The sequence below is a fragment of the Lycium ferocissimum genome, unplaced genomic scaffold (genome assembly GCF_029784015.1).
Source record: "Lycium ferocissimum isolate CSIRO_LF1 unplaced genomic scaffold, AGI_CSIRO_Lferr_CH_V1 ctg45, whole genome shotgun sequence".
Classification (NCBI taxonomy): domain Eukaryota; kingdom Viridiplantae; phylum Streptophyta; class Magnoliopsida; order Solanales; family Solanaceae; genus Lycium; species Lycium ferocissimum.
In genome coordinates, this window is record NW_026725683.1 from 144642 (window position 1) to 165507 (window position 20866).

The window sequence follows — 20866 nt, forward strand, 5'->3', positions numbered from 1 at the left end:
TGATCTCCACTTAAATCTTTTGAACCCTATGGACTCTTGCACCTTAATTGATATTTGTTCTTTTCCTCGTTTTGATTTTTTTTGTTTTACTACATAAGGGAAATGAGAGATGAATAGGAGAAGAGAATGCCTGTTAAATTTGAACCCTCCACCTCAATTATGGAAGGGGAGGAGTTCACCAAGTTATCTAGGGCTTTACTCATGTTCTTTCTTATTTTCTCTTTTTTTCTTTTCCTTATCCTTCACATTTGTCCTTTTCCTTTTGTTTGGAAGTTGATCAATATATATTTTAGGCAATTGAAGTTCACCTTCCAATTACTAATCGTACGCAAGCTGTTTCTCTCGATGTCATTGGAATAAGTTATCATTTAGATAATTATACTTTTGTATCTACTTTTGATTATTTTTGTACTAAAATTGTAGTTCGTCGCGCTCCCGTTGTTTTGCAAAACATATGGCTTTTGTGTTTTGATGAGTTCTTTTCTGTATTCTTTCCATATTCTAATTACTTGAAGTCTTTAAATAATTTCTTTTCTTGCATTTTGTGTTACGCCGCTTTAAGAAATAAGAATTGACTGGACCAGGAAAAAAAACAAGATTAAGGATTGAAAACTTAATTCGAACCGATGGAAACAGTACTTGAAAAATGAATTGCCTAGAAACTGAAATTTCGCATACGGTTAAATTTGTTTAATTATATGTTAATGTGTTTAGAGTTTATGCATACTTGTGCAGTTAGATTTTAAATTTGTATGGAGTAATATTTAGTATTTTGTTTAATGGCACCAACTCCGCGAATAAATTAATGTCTGCAATTGGTTTAGTTCTTATTCATTTTTAGATATACTATTTTTAAAAAAATTAAATTTAGCCATGATGGCCTTTTTATTAATTAATAATTTTAGATATACTATCAAACTTTGATTGAAAGTTATAATTTCCCACTTCTCTCAGTGCATGCTATATCCGTCGTAAAGATGCTTGAATTGATTTAGAATTATTAAATATCTAGATTAGACTAATACTAGCAATCGCACGGGCCGAACATGTCTATTTACTTTAATTAGCCAGTCTTTAAGGTTTGTATTTTGAAAATAATTTTTTGAAAACATTCTAATTGTTATTATATATAGCAAGATATACAAAATGTATTTTATGTACCATCACCTTAGTACGTTATAATTAAAAAATGGAGTTTAAAATTTAAAAACATATGATGGAATTAAGTCTTTGAGATGTAAAGAGTCGAACTTTTTTCTCATTGTCATGACAATGAAAGTTGTTCATCGATGTGAAAAAGAAAATTAGTAAGAATATGTGGAAAAATTAATAATTTAAAAAATGGAGTTTAAAATTTAAACACATATGATGAAATTAAGTCTTTGAGATGGAAAGAGTCAGACTTTTGTCTCATTGTCATGACAATAAAAGTTGTTCATTGATGTGAAGAAGAAAATTAGTAAGAATATGAGGGAAAATTAATATTTTGATTCTAGATTTTTTCTTTTAAATTCGTTAATATCTTATATGTATACCGACAGATTGATATTCATTTCAATTAATTAACTGTTCATATCCAAAAATAAGAACCATTGTTGTATATATTGGATTTTTTAAAAGCAAAACTAATAAAATATTTTTGTTAAATTAATTAAGAAATATATTATAATTTTGTATATTAACAATTATAGATAAAAGGAATTGTTACAAAGAAATCCAAATTAGAAAGATATAATAATCAGGGAATGCAAAGGAGAGTAAATAAGTAAAGTATCAACAGAGAATGAAAACGAGGATAAAAATCACTCCCTCCCTTCACATTTACTTGTCGACATTAAAAAAAAGAAATTTTTGTTCTTCTTATTTTATCCTTCACATTAATTACTTTTTTTTTTTCAAATCATTTTCCGAGGCTATTGAGATTATACACCAATAAATATGGATATTATGATAAAATATATAGTTCATTTATAATTCTTAAAGAACGTGAAAAGTCAAAAGTGGACAAGTGACAGTGCATGGAGGGAATAAATATGTGTAGGAGAATTAAAATTAAAGTACATACATGTATACATGAGAAGAGAATAAATACTCAGTACTATGACATATGTCCAAGTGAGATAAAAAAGTAGTTGGTTAAACTGTACAATTTATATAACTTTTGGTACAAATTTTCGTTGCTATTGTTCATCCTCTCTCCAATAAATAAATTCTAATCAAAATTGACTATTTTCAAGAACATTTATTACTACGGGTAAGATGGGAAAGATGTGATTAATTTTATCTTGATTTTGTAAATGAATAAGTAATTTGGACATATATTTTTAGTAATGTGGCCAAGTAATATGAGAAAAGAAATTTTTGTTCTTATTATTAATTTTACCCTTCACATTAATTACTCATTTTCAAATCATTTTCGAAGGCTATTGAGACTTACACCAATAAATATTAATATTATGGTAAAATATATACTCTCTCCGTCTCATATTACTTGTCACTTTTCCTTTTGCATGCCTCTTAAGAAATCATAAATAAAAGATGTATTTTACTATCTTACCCCTATCCCTCTCCAATAAATACGTTCTAATCAAATTGACTATTTTCAAGAACATTTATTAAGGGTAAGATGGGAAAGATTTAATTAATTTTATCTTGGTTTTGTAAATGACAAGCAATTTGGACATATATATATATATATATATATATATATATATATATATATATATATATGTATTAGTAATGTTAAGTACTTCATTTATGAACAAGTAAAAATGTACGAAGAAATTAAATATGTGTCAGAGAATTAAAATCAAAGTGCATATGTGTATACATGAGGAGAGAATAAATATTCAGTACTATGACATATGTCCACGTGGATAAAAAAGTAGTGGGTTAAGAACAAATAAAAGTGCACGGAGGAAATAAATATGTGTCGGAGAATTAAATTTGGGGTGCATACGTCTGTACATGAGGATAAAATAAATACTCAGTACAATGACATATATCCACGTGGGATAAAAGTACAATTTATATAGTTTATGGTACAAGCATTCATTGCAGGTACAATTTTTAAAGCTTTTGGTACAAACGAATGTTAAGTACTTCATTTATGAATAAGTAAAAGTGCACAAAGGAAATAAATATGTGTTAGAGAATTAAAATTGGAGTGCATATGTGTATACATGAGGAGATAATAAATATTCGAAAAGTAATGTTGAGTACTTCATTCATGAAATAAATATGTGTCGGCGAATTAAATTTGAAGTGCATATGTGTATGTATGAGGATAGAATAAATATTCAGTACCTATGTCCACGTGAATAAAGAAGTAGTTGGTTAAAGTGTACAATTTATATAGCTTTTGGTACAAGCAGAGGCGGATTTATGTGGATGGATGGGGATGCCACGGCACCCGGACCGCTTGGCTGAAACTTGGTATATATATGCGGATATGTATAAGAAATGAAATATATATAAGTCTTGCCACCCCCAAGAACAAAAGAGTGAAAAGTGCCCGGGGCAAAGTGGCATAACTCGCCACTCTTGAGATCGAAGATCGAACCTCGCGTGCGTACCATTTTGCATGTTTTTTTTTTTCCGTGCACGCTTCAGCTCTATACTTTTTCAGTTTTTGTATCTTTAATTCTTTTTGCTTGCTATTCTTTGTTAATCCAAATTAACTCTTTTATGCTTTAATTAATTCTTGGCTCTTTTTACATCCTCTTTCTTTAAGTATTAATCTCTTTAAGTGCGTTAGTGCGTATCCTATATCAATAAGTACATAAACAAGCCCTTTAACTTGGCGCGAGCTGGCAACTATGACCTTAAACTTTGCTAGTGCACAAGTAGGCACTTAAACTTGCCAAAGGTTGAACATATAAACACATATGCTGACATGACGCTGATGTGGTAGTAACATAGCACTGAACAAAACTATGCGCCACGTCAGCGCCACGTCAGCATTTGTGTTTACATGTTTGACTTTTGGCAAGTTTAAGTGTACTGCGCACTAGCAAAGTTTAAGGTCATAGTTGCCAGCTCACGCCAAGTTAAAGGGCTTGTTTATGTGTTTCACATAAATATTAAAAAATATATATGTAAATCCTAAATTTCAAAATTTTAAAACAAATTCAAGTTTTAAAATGATGAATATTATTATGTTAAGAGTTTTCAAATATAAAGGTTGCTTTGATCTTTCCGCAACGTTCGCGCTTATGGAAGATGAGTGGGTTGAAGCTACAATTTTGACTCTTTCTACACTATATATCTGCAAGAATACACCAGGAAAATATAGTATGAATCTATTGAGATAACGGTATTAGATGGTTTATAGAGGTTCAGATTTTTAAAGTACAAAATCTTTATCTTTCTCAAAGTTTTAGAGGACAAGGCCTCTTACTCCAACGAAAAAAAAAAAAGAAAAAAAAAGGGCCGCTTAAGCATCGTTAACCGATATCCGCATATTCGTTCGATTTGTCTATATTAATCGAAATAGATAAATGACCCGAACCGCAACTCAATTTTGAAGAAACCGACCCGTTTACCCTATTTGAATGGTGTGGCACCCCGAACCTTCAAATCCTGGATCCGCCTCTGGGTACAAGCATTCATTGCGTGTACAATTTTAATGTTAAGTACTTCATTTATGAACAAATAAAAGTGCACGGAGGAAATAAATATGTGTCAGAGAATTAAAATTGAAGTGCATATGTGTATACATAAGGAGAGAATAAATATTCAAAAAGTAATGTTGAGTACTTCATTTACGAATAAATAAAAGTGCACGGAAGAAATAAATGTGTCGAAAAATTAAATTTGAGGTGCAGACGTGTATACATGAGGATAGAATAAATATTCAGTACAATGACATATGTCCATGTTAGATAAAAAAGTAGTTAATTAAACTGTACAATTTATATAGCTTATGATACAAGCATTTATTGCGGGGTATATTTTTTAAAGCTTTTGGTACAAATGGAGATAGCTTTGTTCGTACTCCCACCGCACTTATATATATTAGAAAAGTTCTTTCAACAAAATCATTGTACAATCTTGCCGTGCTATATAAGTAGCTAGACAGTTGAAAAGTAAAACAATTTGTCTTTTATAAGAAAACGATGTGAGTGTGTCTTCAGCTCCCTGCCCAATTTTCTATTCTTTCTTGTGTTAAAAGTAGGGGTGTTCATGGTTCGGTTTGGGTCGGTTATTGGTTAAAATCATAACCAAACCAATTTAGTCGGTTTTTAAATGTCTAAAACCATAACCAAAACAAGTGAAATAATAACCACCGGTTTGGTTATTGTCGGTTTGGTTTGGTTTGGTTCGGTTTTTCAATTTATGACTAGCCGTGACAATTCAAATATTCTCTCTCTACATTCTTCAAATTTCTTATGGCTCTTTTTCCTCATGGCCACAAGGGCGAACTTTCACGCATATTGAGGGAAAGACATCCGATGGCAATGTAAAATGAAAAGAGATAAGAGTGATTTTTACTTTTTACCCTTATGCTTACGACTTATTAGAGTTGAACTGGATTGTTGGATTTGGACATATTCTTTTAAGACGTGGGCCTTAAAAATAAGTAGACCAAAATTAAATTAATAATTAAAAGGTATAAAATATCTTTAATTATTTATGAAAAGTTAATATTATACATATAAATAATTATAAATTTTATGTATATAATTATCGGTTTGGTTCGGTTATTTATTCGGTTATTTTTTACTATAACCATAACCAAAACCAAATATTATCGGTTTTCAAATTTAAAACCAAACCAAACCAAACCAAACCAAATGTCGGTTTTTTATTCGGTTTGGTTAAATTTTCGGTTTGGTTTTGGTTTTAACCATCACGCCAGAAGAGATAATTTAGTGTTTGAAAAAGAAATATCCAATTAGTCAGAGATCCATCACGCCAGAAGAGATAATTTAGTGTTTGAAAAAGAAAAACTATTTAAGGCCGATTAATTGACACGTTAATTAATTTGCATTTGTCGAACGCAATAAATTAAAATTTGAATAATTCCGCCTTTTTAAAATTATATGCCAAACACTCCGGCCAGTGAGTATCAAAATAGATGTGCTAACCAGACTACGATACACCTCGTCTCACCACCCAAAACATATAGATCCACCCGATCAATGAACACTCAAACCGAACTCTATTTACAAAAGCCAGATGTTAAGTCTATAGAGGGCGAGCATCATAAAATAGAAAAGGGATCAAAAGGATATTAGAGGGGGTTCACCACTAATGTAACAATTCTAATTGCCAACCCTGTAGTTCTTAAATTTTAGGCGCAACTCCAATATTCAATTACCAAATCATCACCCCCTCACCAACCACCCCTACCCCCCCCCTCCCCCAACAAAAAAGAAAAGAAAAGAAAAGAAAAAGAATGGCTCTTCATTTCTAGGTCTCTCAATTTATGTAAGAGTTTAAGTTTGGTGCACCGTCAGTGCATCAACTTTTTACACTATCAGGTAATATTAACCTGCTATAGCAAGTTACCAACTTTATTCTAATTTGTTTTTCTTTTTCTAAAATGTACACACTAATTTTTTCTTTATTCTCTCTTTAACCCTCCTTTTGAATCCTCCATCTGGTTTTTTCTTTATCTTCCCTTTCTCTCTATCTTCATCCTCCCAATTACTCGATCCTTCAAACCCTTCTCTGTTTGTCTATATGTTGATTCACAACTATAGTAAAAATCTTTACATACACTTACTAAAAAGTGATATATTTATTCCAAGCTTTCTATTATTAAATTATTCAACTTTGATAAAACTTCAATGCTTAAAGTTCCATTGCAGCAACCCTAAGATACAATAATCCTTCAGATTCTTGTAGACGGAAAAATCGGAATTTATTAGGACTTACTGTTAAACAATAAGAAGTTTCTCCAAAGTTCATAATATATGAGATATTTAAAGAATTACTACTTATTACAAAGTTCACAATATTTGAAGGGTTAAAGAATAAAGAATTACTTCAGGAATGGTCTTGAGAGAAAGGAAAAAAAGGTCAAAATTGTAAACAACTTTGAGAAGAAAATGAATTGGTTACCTGTAAAACTAGAAATTAATTTTGGTTAGAGTGGGATTCTAATTTTCCTTAATGTTAATTAGTCTTCTGATTTCATTTTAAAAAAGGTAAATATATTTACTTAAGAAAGTTACTATATTTACCTTCAAAATTACCTAAAAGTGTAAAAAATTTTGTACACTGACAGTGCACAAGACTTAGGTGTCGTTTGGCCATAAAAATTATTCACTTTTTTCAATGTAATCAAATACTATTAAATTTCGAGGGGAGCTTTAAATATTTGTCACACTAGAGTGAAAGAATAACGAGTTCTATTAAATTGTTGAGGAAGTAAGAAAAATTAAACCACAAGAAAAATTAAACCACATTATCCTACATAAAGCGTAGTTGCCACGAATTATCATTCATTTAGATAGAGAGACATAAATCTCTTCAGGCTTTATTTGAAGACTCTAGGCACCTTCTTACTTCTTTAGCATATTATTCTTTTTAATGTAGTCTCTAAGAGTTTGTCATCTTAATTAGTAAGTCAATTGGCCTTCAGTTTCTTTGCAGTATGATTCACGAAACACCGATTAACAGTGGTATCGTTATAAAGCTATAAACAGATGCTTTGTGTGTGAACAATAGAAGTAAAAGGAATAATAGAAGTTGGGCCAATCCATTACAGCCTAATACCTATAATCCAAAGCTCCACTCAGGCAAAAAAATCCAGAAAATCAAAGGTATATCACCACAATGTGCCTCGAGAAGGTCCCGAGTCAACCTTAATCTCTTCACTTCAGGGTGATTTTAGCACAACTAGGATTTTTCAGTGTTATTGTTTAAGTTTTGACCTCGCTAAAAAATAACTTCTTCACCAGAATCGAGAATAAAATCTTTAATTCAAACCCAGAATCTTGAAATATTTTAGGCGAAGGATAAAAATTAAAGACCAGCAATTTGAGGGCCAAAAATTAAAGACCACCCCAACGAAGAACAACCGTGCAAATTATCCGAAAAAGGAAGGTATGTTACCACATTGGGCTTTGATAAGGTCTCGACTTTGCCAATTTGTTCTCCTTTTCGGGAGGACCGTCTGTCTTGATCATTTTATTCTTTATTTCATTTGATCTTATACTATAGTCTTTAGGTGAAAATATCATTGTTTATAAAAAAGTTCTTTTTCGATTTGAAATATATCAACCCTAAATTATTTAAATGTTGCACAATAGTTCCAATGCTATTGAAATGTGCTAAATTAAGCTTTTTCTAACCAATCAACAGTAGCATGAAAGCTTATTGGGAAACGAAAATTTTAAATAACACAAGTGAAATTCGAACACAAACACACACACAAAAAAAAAAAAAAAAAAAGAAGGAAAATGAATCCACCTCCAAAATAAAATAAATATATTAAAGAATGAGCAAATGATTGAGAATTAGACAAAAAAGAAGGTAAAATTAAGAAATTATAAGTTTAGAAAAGGTAAAAGAGAGAACAAATCACAGGTTTCATAAATATATCTAAATCAGCGATTTGATAGTTGTGGAGTGAAGTTACTTCCAAGAAAAGGACGTTGCTTGACATAAATTTGATTTGCACCTTCACCCATTTTAATTGGTAATTCTCTATTTCCTTTCTTATTTGCTAAAAAACCTGTTACTTTATATTTTCCCACTGGAAAATTTTTACTCTCTAGTTAATGTAATTAAGTTCAATTGAGGAAAAAAAAAACAAATTAATTTTCCTTTTGTTCTGCTAAAAAACTGTTGAATTATAAAAGGAATCTTCCAAATGAAAGAAAAAACCAATATTGCATTTTCTTCTGTAAAAAAATTGTTAATTTAGATTTTCTTATTTGATTGAACAAAGTTATTGGTACTATTTAAGTAACTGACATAAAAAAGGGAAAGTAGATAACTTGAGCACCAAGTGTAACCACAAAAAGAAAAAGAAAAAAACTTCGCGCCAAAAGGACCACCTGTTCTTTCCAAAAAAATTTATTACTGCTACTCCGCGTGAATTGTTTTTTTGGAAACCTAACATCTTTATTAAGAACCTGAACACTGCCGTTGTAATTGTTCAACTTATTCTTGATTTCATGGTGAAGTAATTCTTTCTTTCACTGTGATTTTTTCTTTCTTTCATACTACAATTCTTTATTCTTCTTTCTGTAATTTCCCAAAGCAATTTCTGATTCATTGACAGAGAGCACTACCAGACCATCATTGTTTTCTCTTTTGTCTTCTTTTTGTGCTTTTTTTTTTTTTTTTTTTTTTTTTTTATGTGTGTGATCAAAAAGCAGAGACCATGTCAATGGGATCACGGCTAACCAAGAGTGTTCGATTTCATCCTACTGATGCAGAGTTGATAAACTATCTGAAAAAGGTTCTTGAAGGGTGAATCTTTCCCGAGTCAATGCCCAATTTGGCTTGCGGAAATCTATGGAGATCAACCTCCATTGGCCATTTTTGGAGAAGAGAAGTAGGCTACTTTATTTCATGGTTAAAGAAGTGGAAGAATTCAGATGAAAGGTATCGTCGAACTTGCCACTGGGACTTGGACAGGCCAAACTAGTTGTAAACCTATCGACAATCGCAAGGGTACTGTTGTGGGGTTTAGAAGAAATTTAAAATATCACAGTAGCAGTAAAGAAGAAAAGCGAAAAGTACTAGCATTAATTGGCTGATGAGAGAATATTTCATGGGGGATGATTTCTTCATGGAAAACAACATTCCTAAGCAAGATTTTGTTATTTGTCGAAGCAAGAAGTATATAAAAGAGAAAAAGGTAAAGGATATCAATATGGAGGAACAAGATGTTGCGGGAATTATCAAAGCTATGTTGCACGGATCTGCTGAATATCAAGTTATGGAAGAGACTCAGAAGACCAAAGGAAAAGAACAGAAAAGCGATTTCAATGACTGCTTCGAGGAGATCGATTGGGCTGAGGTTCTGCTCATAAATATTGATGATTTTGGTGGTATAATTTGCTGTTAATTCACACCCTTGACTTGAACATATTTGCTGGTAGATTGATTAGTCTACTTCGCTTACTAGTCTTCAATTATTTAGCAGATTAGTTTACGTTCATATTTTTTTACATTCACGTTGTCTTATTGTCTGTTGGGAGTGAAAGATATATATACAACGAACTATTGTATGTTCACGTTTAGTCTCTGTTGCCTTGCATTAATTGGGAGAGGATTTAATAAATTAGTTTTGGTCTGTCTTGAAGTACTCCGTTTATATATGTATCAGAGGATTGTTTCCTTTTCCAGCCCCATTATTAGTTACTAGCTAGCTACTTCTAAGAACTAGAACAAGGTAAATTTTGTTTTCCCTCCTAGCAAGTGATTGCCGCTACTGCATCTGGAGGCAGGATTGAACCAAGAGGTTAGATGAGATGGTAGAATACGATAAAGAAACTCTGAAATTTCTTCTAAACCCCACAACCGTTCATTAGTAATACTGTGTTGTAATGCTGACCCTTCGAAACTTAATGCAAGATATGATTGTAAATATGCACTTGCGCCAAATAAATAATCCATCAAAGCTTGCTGCTGTCACTACACACATCGACCTAACAAGTACAAACTTTCCATCAGATTGGCATCAAGGGCAGTTTCTTATTCACAAGACTCAAATTTTGATTCAAAAAAATTAAAAAGAAAAGGGTGAGTGAATTTTGTATATGAAAACTGGAGCATGATTAGCGCTACTGACCAATTTTACACATATCAAAATTCTACTGACCACTACTGCACACAATTTTGCATCAGGCAGCAATTTCCTACAGATTCTTTTGCCTCAGCGTACTAAGAATTTCGGAATAAGTTAAAGTGATCAATAAATTTCGGAAATAAAAGTTGCCATGATCAATAAGGCAAAACGGATCGGATTGACGTGCCATGCATGAAACAACTACAACAATTAATTAACCAATATATCTATCCGTTAATTAAAGGATAAGAGAAAATGGTGATAACCATTATAATGGACTCTACAAGCTAAAATACGGGTATGTTTGTTTCACATCAAAGTAACCGATGTTTACATGACCATATAAGTGTATTGTTCCAAATTCCTGTGACTATATAATTGTTCAACACTGGCGGCTAAGTTCGCATTCAGCAAAATTCTGATGAACGTCCAGACATTAATCCAATGAAATAGAGAAGGCTTGAGGCAGACAATGTTCTTTTGGAAAGTAACGAATATGTTACTATCAGTTGTGAAAACTGTTACAACGTTTTCATATAGAGAATATTAAGAAAAATATAATAGAATAAAACATAACAAGAGCTAATTTTACAGTCTCACTTTAAATATGAGACTCTTGAACCCTCCTTATAAATTTCACTTCTATATTACTCTAGTGCAATAATTTAGAAGAGATTAACCAATGAAACAATGATCTAAAAATCCCAGATGCTTTCAAGGAGAGTGATAGTAGATGGAATTGTCATACAAAAGAGGATCTTTTACTTCATCACCAGTAAGAGTAGCTAAGCTGTTGATGATTTGGTTTGCATAATTATTGATTATACTTGTGCCCAGCATATAATTAGCATTAGTCCCTTGTTGCTGGTGTGTATCAATTGGATAATAAGCTGCCTCGGACGAGAATCCATTCGAGCCATCAAGAGCATTGGACAATCGGCATTTGATGAAGTGGAAGAACAAAGCTGCTTACTAGTATCATCATCCAAGACCTTGAAATTCTGGCCATCTTGAAATGCGTTTTTTACCAGTTCCATAGCATAAGCCTATCATCACAATAAGTAGAAAGGGAATAAAAGCAAGTCAGCCATTACTCATGAAAAAAATATTACTGTACTTTTTTTTTTTTTTGGTAACTATTCCATATCTGAAACCACTAACTAATTCTAATTTGGGCCACGTAAATCCTAAAGGGGAAAACGCTCCCTGCCAGAAAATTTTCACCACTTAATTGAGATTAAAAACAGTACTGAGTAACATGTAAAATCTTGATCTGGATGTGCTTTCTTATGAGCGCAATGGGTTTGAGTTCCTAGCCGCGGAGTGAAGTGACAGAGCAAGAAAGTAAATTATTGGCACATCCTTAGTTGTAGAAGCAGGAAAAAAATGCCTGAAAATAATCTCAAAAGATGACTAATTATGGGCGCCGTTGTACTTTATACTTTGGCAATAGAACAGAGACAAATAAATGTAGCGGACCACTTAATTCCAAAGCATGTTTAACTGTACACAAATATTATTGTAGGCATGTTCCTCCACCAATTCGAATTGACATTCGTTCTTTCAGACATAATACTAATAATTAAAATCATTACATTTTTCATAAGTTCCAACAATTCAAACTCGTCAACTAGTTCATATTAAAGCATGAACTCAAGTTATTCATAAAAATCACCCACACTAGTTTCAACGATGAACTAAAAGCATCACACGGTATAAACATTGATGACTGCTGATCGATCTCCACCTAAATGTGACAGAGCCAGTGGTTCCTGTTTACCATATGCTTATCTGGATAATTTCCGCTTCTTGGTAATTTGGACCTTTTTAAGTTTAACAAACCTTTTCAATGAGAACCATCGGAGTATGCTAGATATCTTGGCCCAGCTCTTCTTCGACTTGCCTTTGCACATAGAGGCCACAGGAGCCATTGAGATATCATTCATTTCATGCCATTGATTAGCATTTGTGCCATCTTCATGGATGACCGTGTGCAGATCTTCAGATATCATCAAGTCCGTGAATTGGTTTTGGGAAAGATCCATACACTCATCATGTTGCAATCCATAAAACTGCGTGGAACTTGTTTCAGCAGCAGAGTAGGTGGCTTGGCCAGGCTCTCGGTATGGGAAATCCTCAAATTGAAGTTCATCAGAATTAAGAAGCTGCATGATTTTCTCCCAATAATCTCCTGAATTCAGAGTCTGGTTGGGAGTTGTTGTATAGCCAGAAGCAGGGATATCAAAAGACATGCCATCTGGCTCTGCTTGCTGGTCGACAATTGCATAAGAAGTGGAACATTCTGCACTGACCACCCACTGGCTACTTTCAGCAGTTCTCTGAAAAAAATTTGACGTCTGTGGCGCAGTTACAGAAAATCATCAAGGCAAAGAAGCAGAAAAATTCTTCTTAATTTGCAAAAACAAGAGTGATTTTCAAAGTTTGATCCAGCCTGCCAAGTATATAGTATCATTTTTTCATCACATTGACATTTAAGCACAGGGTAGTAGTGTAAGAAAAAACAATTTGGTGAAAGAGTACTTACTGAAGTAAGTTGAAGTTCTGAATGCTGGAAATCATCAAGCATGGGACAGGATAATGGGGATAATATGGACGATGATAAGTGATCCGTGATAGAAATATCGTTATCAAATTTTAGGACACTTTCCCAGTTTGCAAATGCAGTTTCCACTAACTTGTGTGCATACACCTGTTTATCAATCCAAAATTGAAGCAGGGAACTAGAAATGGGCCAACTAATGATAGATACATGACAATCAATCAATAGATACATACCTTTTGAGATTCAGAGAGTTTGTTGAATTGATGTAAACCGCACCCTGAGTCCAACAACATCACCTGGCCAGCAACATTAAACACCACTGCAAATTTTTGTTCTGTCTCCATATGATAATACAAGTATGTTCTTCCATCAATATTACATGTCTTAGCATGCGTTGTAGCCTTTTTCCAATAATCATCAGACATGCTTTTGCCAAGGATCTACAGGCACAAAAAGTAAACGCTCATTTGTATTGCTTCTTAATGAAACGGAAAAACATTAATAGTTCATTACTTCTTCATCTAATACTGTTAAGGTGCATGGTCCCAAGTGTTTAGGGGCTAACTTAAACCATTATGGCACTAATTATTGTAAACAAATGTTTCAGACACTCACTCTTTAAATCTGTAGAGATAGAGTTTTGCTTCCCGACTTTAAATTACAATATTTAAACAATTGGCATTTAGCAACAAAATTAGAAAATAGCCATATCAGGAAAGGAGTCTAATCTACTGTATCTTAATTTACTGTCATGAGGCAGAACCTGGACAAATACAATCAGTAAATTAGCTTAAACAGATCCCAGATGCATGCAGGAAATGTACATGTAGGTGCAGTAACAGCCCTTTCATGAACCACAAAATCTCACACAAGTTAAAGTTGCAAGTATAATTTTTGTGAAGAAGGTCGTTCTTAGATAACATTAGTAACTTCTTACACAGCGTAGCCTCCGAGGATTGTTGTAGAGTTCGATTAGGAAATCCTCCACGGTTTTGATACCATTTTCAGTCAACCGGTTATGGAAAGCACCATTTCTGTAAATCTGCTCTAGCCTCCATACGTCATCAGTTGGTGATGGAGGGTACCGCTTCTTTGGTTCTGTGAACACCACAACTCAAACGTACTCGTTATTTTTTTATTTTTTTTCGTGTGAGAGAGAAATATCATTAATTGAGTAACCAAGAAAAAATGACTTCTTTGTTCTGTTATGCATGCGATCGAGATGCTACATATAAGAAGCAATTATAGAGTAATTCATTAATCTAGAGCTTTTAAGATGTAGTAATTCCTTCAACCATAACCAGGATGAAAGGGTAACAGAGTATTATCTACTTAGCCCTTTTAACAAACAAGACAGCTTTTTCAGAAACATGATGAGTAATTCTTATTTCACGTATAGCAATGCAATTTCCAAAGTATAGGATTTCTTAGTTTTCTAATTAGAGGTTATTGATTAAGTACATGTATAGGAATTAAGTTGAAATACTCACTTAAACGTTTATCCTTGATAGTGAGGGGTCCTGTAACAGCCTCTTTCACTATAACTCGGTGTGATTGATTGACAACTCGTGCTCCTAGCCTTACCATTTCCAACTTCTTCATATGCTTTTGTCTGTGCTTGAATTTAATTTCGTCAACAGAAACAACGCCTCCTTCCAACCTCAAATATGGATTTTTGCCGCACTCTGATTTTCCACCTCTTTTTTGCATCATGATATGACTGTTTAGTTCTTCAATTGTCCAATTTTCCTCGCCATTAAGTAGAAATATTTCAACTAGTGCTGAGGCTAGAGGTCCCTGTCTCACATGTTGTCCCCTAACAGCATTAACCAATTCCAGTTTGGTTCCTTCGGGAAACATACACTCTCCAGTAAATACCACTTGGGCAATCTCGCGTGAGAACTTTAAAAGTAAACATCTCGATTCACAAGGATGGATTTTCTTCCGGCAATTCCTGTTTTATGTGTACAGCGTGGAATATAGTTTAATCTTAGATATAACTTGAAATTACAAAGGTTTATGTAAGTTCAAACGATTTAAGTTTGTGTAACAAGTTGTACCATTTTAACTATAGGTTATACCAATTAATGCTTATTAATAATTATCGTACAAGCGGTGTGTTTTCTGTGATCATATTGAGATTCAGTTCTATGCACCGACGGTGTAAAAACAATCTACATAATTAGATCACTTAAAAATAATTATAAGTAAATCAATTCAATAAGTTTTTATTAGTTTCTAGAATATATGGTAAGTAATTTGCTATAACATGTTAAATCACATTAGTAGTATAAAAGTCATTCCACTGCAAGTTTGTTTAACTTAAATCCTACTAATAATATCAACATAAATAAAAAGCAGTGATGACCATCTGCAAAATTTCCTAGTAGTTCTCTGTTTCCTGACCTGTTACGAGCAGTCAAAAATATTTCCAAGTCCAAGTGAAATTCACGCTCCACCTGGATATATTAAAAAGTTGATTAAATAGTCAGATATTGATATGACAGGTAAGTCCAAAGACTACAAGGGGCAGTTTGGTTGGAAACAAGTTATCGCAGGATAACTTATCCTATGATTAGTTATTCCGAGATTAATTATTCGAATCTTTCACAGAGATAAAATAACATTACAATCCCGATATAACTAATCCCGGGATTAGTTATACTACGATTTTTCCCAACCAAACATGGGATAAACTTATCTTAAATATAATCCAACGATTATTTATCTTTATCCCTCGTAGCAAACGAGCCCTGAGATTACAAAATTCAACTCGGTCTAAAGAGGTATCTTCTATTTCATCTTCTGAACTAACTAAAGCTTCTATTTGTTGATTTTAATATAATTAAGTAACCAAAAATGTGATATTTCTAACAACTTAAGGGCTTTTAAATATAATTCTCACATTTAACATGATATCAGAACAAGCACAAATTCTAAATTCAAATCATGCTGCCGCAAAAAGAAGAACAAGAAATTAATTTTATGTGTTTAGTCTGCGAAAAAGATAAGGCCGACACTTGAGAACGTGTTGCTATATGAAATTATTAAGTAATTAAAACTTGTTTTCTTTAACCATCTTAAACTTTTAAATGTGATGATCACCCATTTCAATAATACTACTCATATATTTCTTATATGTTCCAATTTTCGATCTTCTCTTCAATTACTTTTTATTTTTATTTTTTTTATAAAGTTCACAAATAGCTACTACTATATTCACCCAAAAAAACAAAAACAAAAAAACTAGTACTTACTAATTAAGAATTGATCCATGAAAATAATACGTGTTGTCCTCAGTGGATTCTGTGGCAGTACATCATACTATATACTAGAAATTTGATTTTGAAAGAGTGAAGTCTAGCCTCTTTTATATTAATTATTATAGTATGTGTATTTATAAGAAAATTTTAACCACTTTATGAGTCTATAACAAAGTTCGTTCAGATTTCTATTCAAGTCTTTCTACTAAGATGAAAGTTCACCATTACTCCATTCACTTTCATTGCTAATTGTTGTCGCCCCCGCCCATCATTATCAACTAGCACCATCCACCACAACAGGCATCCTTCGCCACAACAAACATCGCTATCAATTACCACGATCAGCGATCAGACGTCACCACCACTTACACTCATCACCATCAACCATTATTACCACAACAACCACCAATCACTATTGATAATCACTATCATCAATCATCACTATACATTGCCAACCACCATCACCACTAGCTAACACTATCATCAACCACAATTATATGTGTCATCAACTGCCCCACCGAACCATTGACCACTATTAACAACCACCATCACCACTGGCTACTAACCACAACCACCAACTAGATATCACCACTGCTAATCGTCATATAACTTTTTAAAATATTTTGTTGATATTTAAATATAACATTATATTTAAATCTTATATTTATTAAGTTTTAAATAAAGACAATTTTTTGGAAATTCAAGTTTCAAAAAAACAAACCGTCTTTATTATTTTAAATCTCAATATAATAGCTTAATATTCTGATCCAAACATCTAAATCTTAATACACATATTAATTTTAAAAAATGTACTCAAATTCAAACATTTTAGTCTTAGTAAAAATTATAAGGACAATGCAAGATTATGGTAATTTCATATAAGAAAATCCACAAAAAGCTCACAGGAAACATTTCATAAAAGTAAAATTTTGTACTTCTAACCTCATTGTCATCAACACATCATTTACATAGTGGAAATAAAATACTCCTATCATTTTAGTTCGGAACTTTTGGAAAGGGATGGACAACGACGGTGTCAGTCTATTTCAGGTATTAAGCTGGTAACTCAGATTCTGTGGCCAGAGATTTTGCATTCAGTGTTTGATCCTTTTTTCTTTTCCAATATCAGTCAGTGACCAAACATCCTTTTTGCGGAAAGTGTCCCTTTTTTTTTCCTTTTTTCTTTTTTCTTTTGGAAACATCTTTTATAGGAAAATAGGTTTCTTAAAAATGAGAAAAAAATAACATGATGGAACTTCAAAGTAGGAAAAACAAGTTTCATAATTTATTGTTATAACACAAGTTTCATGAGTAGCCTACCAATTAGCTTGTTGTCTCCTCCCCCACCCTCCAATGATCCTCACTCCCCAATAGTGTTTTCCTAGATTAGTTATACATGCTCTTGGGTCAATTTTGCTTAAGTACCAAACATTAGAAAAAAAATAAGAAACTCGCCAATTTTCCAAGAAAATATTTTTTAGGAAACACACCTTAAATGTATACTCTCTGCATCCCAAAATAAGTGTCACTTTAGCTCATTTCATGTTTGTTAAGAAATCAATAAATACTAGTTTAGGAGTATGCCTTGCCATTAGGACTAGTCTAGGAGTCTCACCTCAATGATGATATACAAAGTTTGGGATGCCAAACTCAAATTGTAACTTTTTATACATCGATGATCAAAGAAAATTTTAATTTTTTTTTAAATCAATAAATACAATGCATACTAAATTAATTTTTCCCTCTGAAATACTATGCATCTTTTTGATCATTTTGATATTGAAAAACATTCTTCACAAATTCTAACAATACCAAATTACGAGTTGGTTTTCCAATCATCGTTTTATAAATACAAGGAATTCCAGATGATACAAGAATTTTGACAGCCAAATTTTTTTAATTTTCAACTTAAAATATTATTGGAGTCAAAGTTCCATTAAATCTTTAAAATTTCATTTGATTTTGTTTTCATCTTATACAAAAAATTTAGCATTTCCCACCAAAATGTTTTATATTGAACAAGAATTTCATATAGTGTGAATAGTGTTGGATTTCAATAATTGTTGTAATTCAAATATTTTGTCTATTAAATATTTCTTGAGAATTGAGAACTGTTAAAGAAGTAGTCGTTCAAATTAAGGATATAGTTGAACTTTTTTTTTAATTTTGTCTTGAATTCCTAAAGTGATTGTTATTTTGGGACAATCTCTCTCTCTTTTTTTTTTCCAGCTAAAACATACGGTTGTTATTTTGGGAGGGATGAAGTATATCATATCCTTTTCTTCAAAATTGAAAAGTCCAACTCCTGTTCTATTCCTTTCATTCCAGATCTGCTAAAAATTGGTTGAAGATTTTTTTTCCAATCGCATGCCAAAAGACCTTTGTCAATTAATTGACGTTCCACCAACAAAAAAATGCCATAATAATACCCTAAATTAAGTAAGCAAATCCATAGATAGATCTGCCTCACAATCGCTCGCATCAAGACCTAAGAGTTTATTAGTTTTTGTCTACTCAAGACTATCAAAGTTTTCAAGCAAATCAGGCCTCAAATGGTGTAAACCCCACCCATTCACCCTCCGCCGCCGAAAGAAGAAGAAGAAAGATTTCAATAACTAGTTTTCGCATCTTAACTGGAATAGATCCACAACTTTGGGTGATAAAAATATCTGATCTTAGGTTACAAAGTAGTGACTCAAAAACTTATAACAGGCCAAGGATTTAAAGAAATAAACGTTAGGTTATAAAAGTGCGAGCATATAATTTTTACAGCGAATAAAGCCATCAAGCTGAAGTCCGAAATGGGGATTATCCATGTTAATTCTAAGCAAACGTGCAGCCAGAATACCGACATAACTACACAAAATTTGAGTGGTTAAAGAAACAAAAATACCAAAGTTATGCATGTGAAAGCTAGCCAATGTAACAAGTACAACCAAAACAGAAAGCAAATCCGTAGTTACAAATTAAAGTAGCGTTGTTGGGAATTGAATCTATAGAAAATTGAACTCACAGGAAAAGGAAACAAAGCCAGTAGAAAGGACACCACAATCCGCCGGAGTTTGCAGAGAGACAAGACATCCCTTATAGCCCTAGAAATTAAAGAGAGAAACAAATAAAAGAACAGCAATGACTAAGTCAACAGGTCAACAGCCCTAGAAATTAAAGGTAGAAACAAATAAAAGAACAGCAATGACTAAGTCAACAGGTCGAGACGGTGATCGCCGTATATATTGAATATATACTATCAAAGCAGAAGAATCACATGTCAACTTGTAACACATAATTGCGGATGCGCCAAAGCTTCCTTTTTTTTTCTTTTTTTTTAGCACGAGACAAAAATAATATTGGTAAAGGTCACGATGTAACATTTATACGAAGAATCAACACTAATTAATGAGAATTTCGAATTATAGTTCAAGCATGCGTTGACACAGCTAACCAAATTAAGCAACAACCCACTTCATTAATTGTTCCTTTGTATTTGATAATGATTTTTATGTAATTTTAATCCAGCAATAATTTTAATCTGAAATATGCATGATTTTGAAATTTTTAATCTGAAATATGCATGATTTTGAAATGGTTAATTTACCTGGTAAAAGGAGGAGTAGAGTTTGTTGTTTCAGTATGTGAGGTCTCTTTTCCTAGTTCTCCTGCATTATTACCATCTTCGAACATTAAGGTTTGTGCCATCAAGTACTCTTTCACTTAAAAAGAAACAAAAAAATGAATGCTATGATCTATGAGAGACACTGCTTGTAGGGCACCTGAAATATACTTCTCTTACATGTATATACAAATTAGGGTTTTAGAGGGGTGACAACAAATTAAAATATTAAATGGGTTGTGCATGTGCCTCTCCTTTTCCTATGTGTTGCTTAGAAAAACGCGTGTTATGATGACTAAAATAACCTCCATTATAGTAGGGAGGCCGATGATGACACATTTTCGAATGGCAAAAATGCTTACCGCGGAATAATCATATCATAAGAGGCTTGTTAACACTATCCCCTTTTAGGTGCAAATATATATATATATATATTAAATTATTTTCATTACATAGGGGTAGTGGAAAGGGAAATGAGAAAGGGGATTACAATATGGAATTCGAACACTCACTAACAAGGTAAAAATTCAGATAGCCATAAAAGCAGTTAAAGGGAGCAAGCTTGACCACCAAGCGAAGTTGACATTTTTGGTGCAAATTATATGACAACTTTTGGGGAGTACTTTTAGTAGTTTAGCGGTGCAACCGCATTTAAATTTGCTAGACAAGGCCAACCC

General features: G+C 32.6%; 1 protein-coding gene and 1 pseudogene across 3 annotated transcripts in view; one reads left to right on the forward strand and one right to left on the reverse strand.

Moving 5' to 3' along the window:
* LOC132044447 (calmodulin-binding protein 60 A-like) overlaps positions 1-20340 on the reverse strand; it is a 55852-nt gene extending 35512 nt beyond the window's left edge. The window contains exons 1-8 of one of the 3 annotated variants that reach the window (XM_059434921.1): positions 20175-20340; positions 19593-19671; positions 15723-15775; positions 14807-15270; positions 14254-14414; positions 13550-13756; positions 13299-13463; positions 12225-13110 (exon numbers count right to left, since the gene is read on the reverse strand). In XM_059434921.1, the coding sequence (XP_059290904.1) occupies positions 12541-13110; positions 13299-13463; positions 13550-13756; positions 14254-14414; positions 14807-15270; positions 15723-15775; positions 19593-19671; positions 20175-20275 (1800 nt within the window). In that variant the 5' untranslated portion in view covers positions 20276-20340 and the 3' untranslated portion in view covers positions 12225-12540. Of the gene's footprint in view, positions 1-12224; positions 13111-13298; positions 13464-13549; positions 13757-14253; positions 14415-14806; positions 15271-15722; positions 15776-19592; positions 19672-20174 lie in introns of those variants that run through there. The other 2 variants (XM_059434924.1, XM_059434922.1) reach the window with 2 other exon arrangements.
* Positions 9131-10135, forward strand: LOC132044449 (NAC domain-containing protein 53-like; annotated as a pseudogene).
* Positions 20341-20866: the final 526 nt, after the last annotated feature.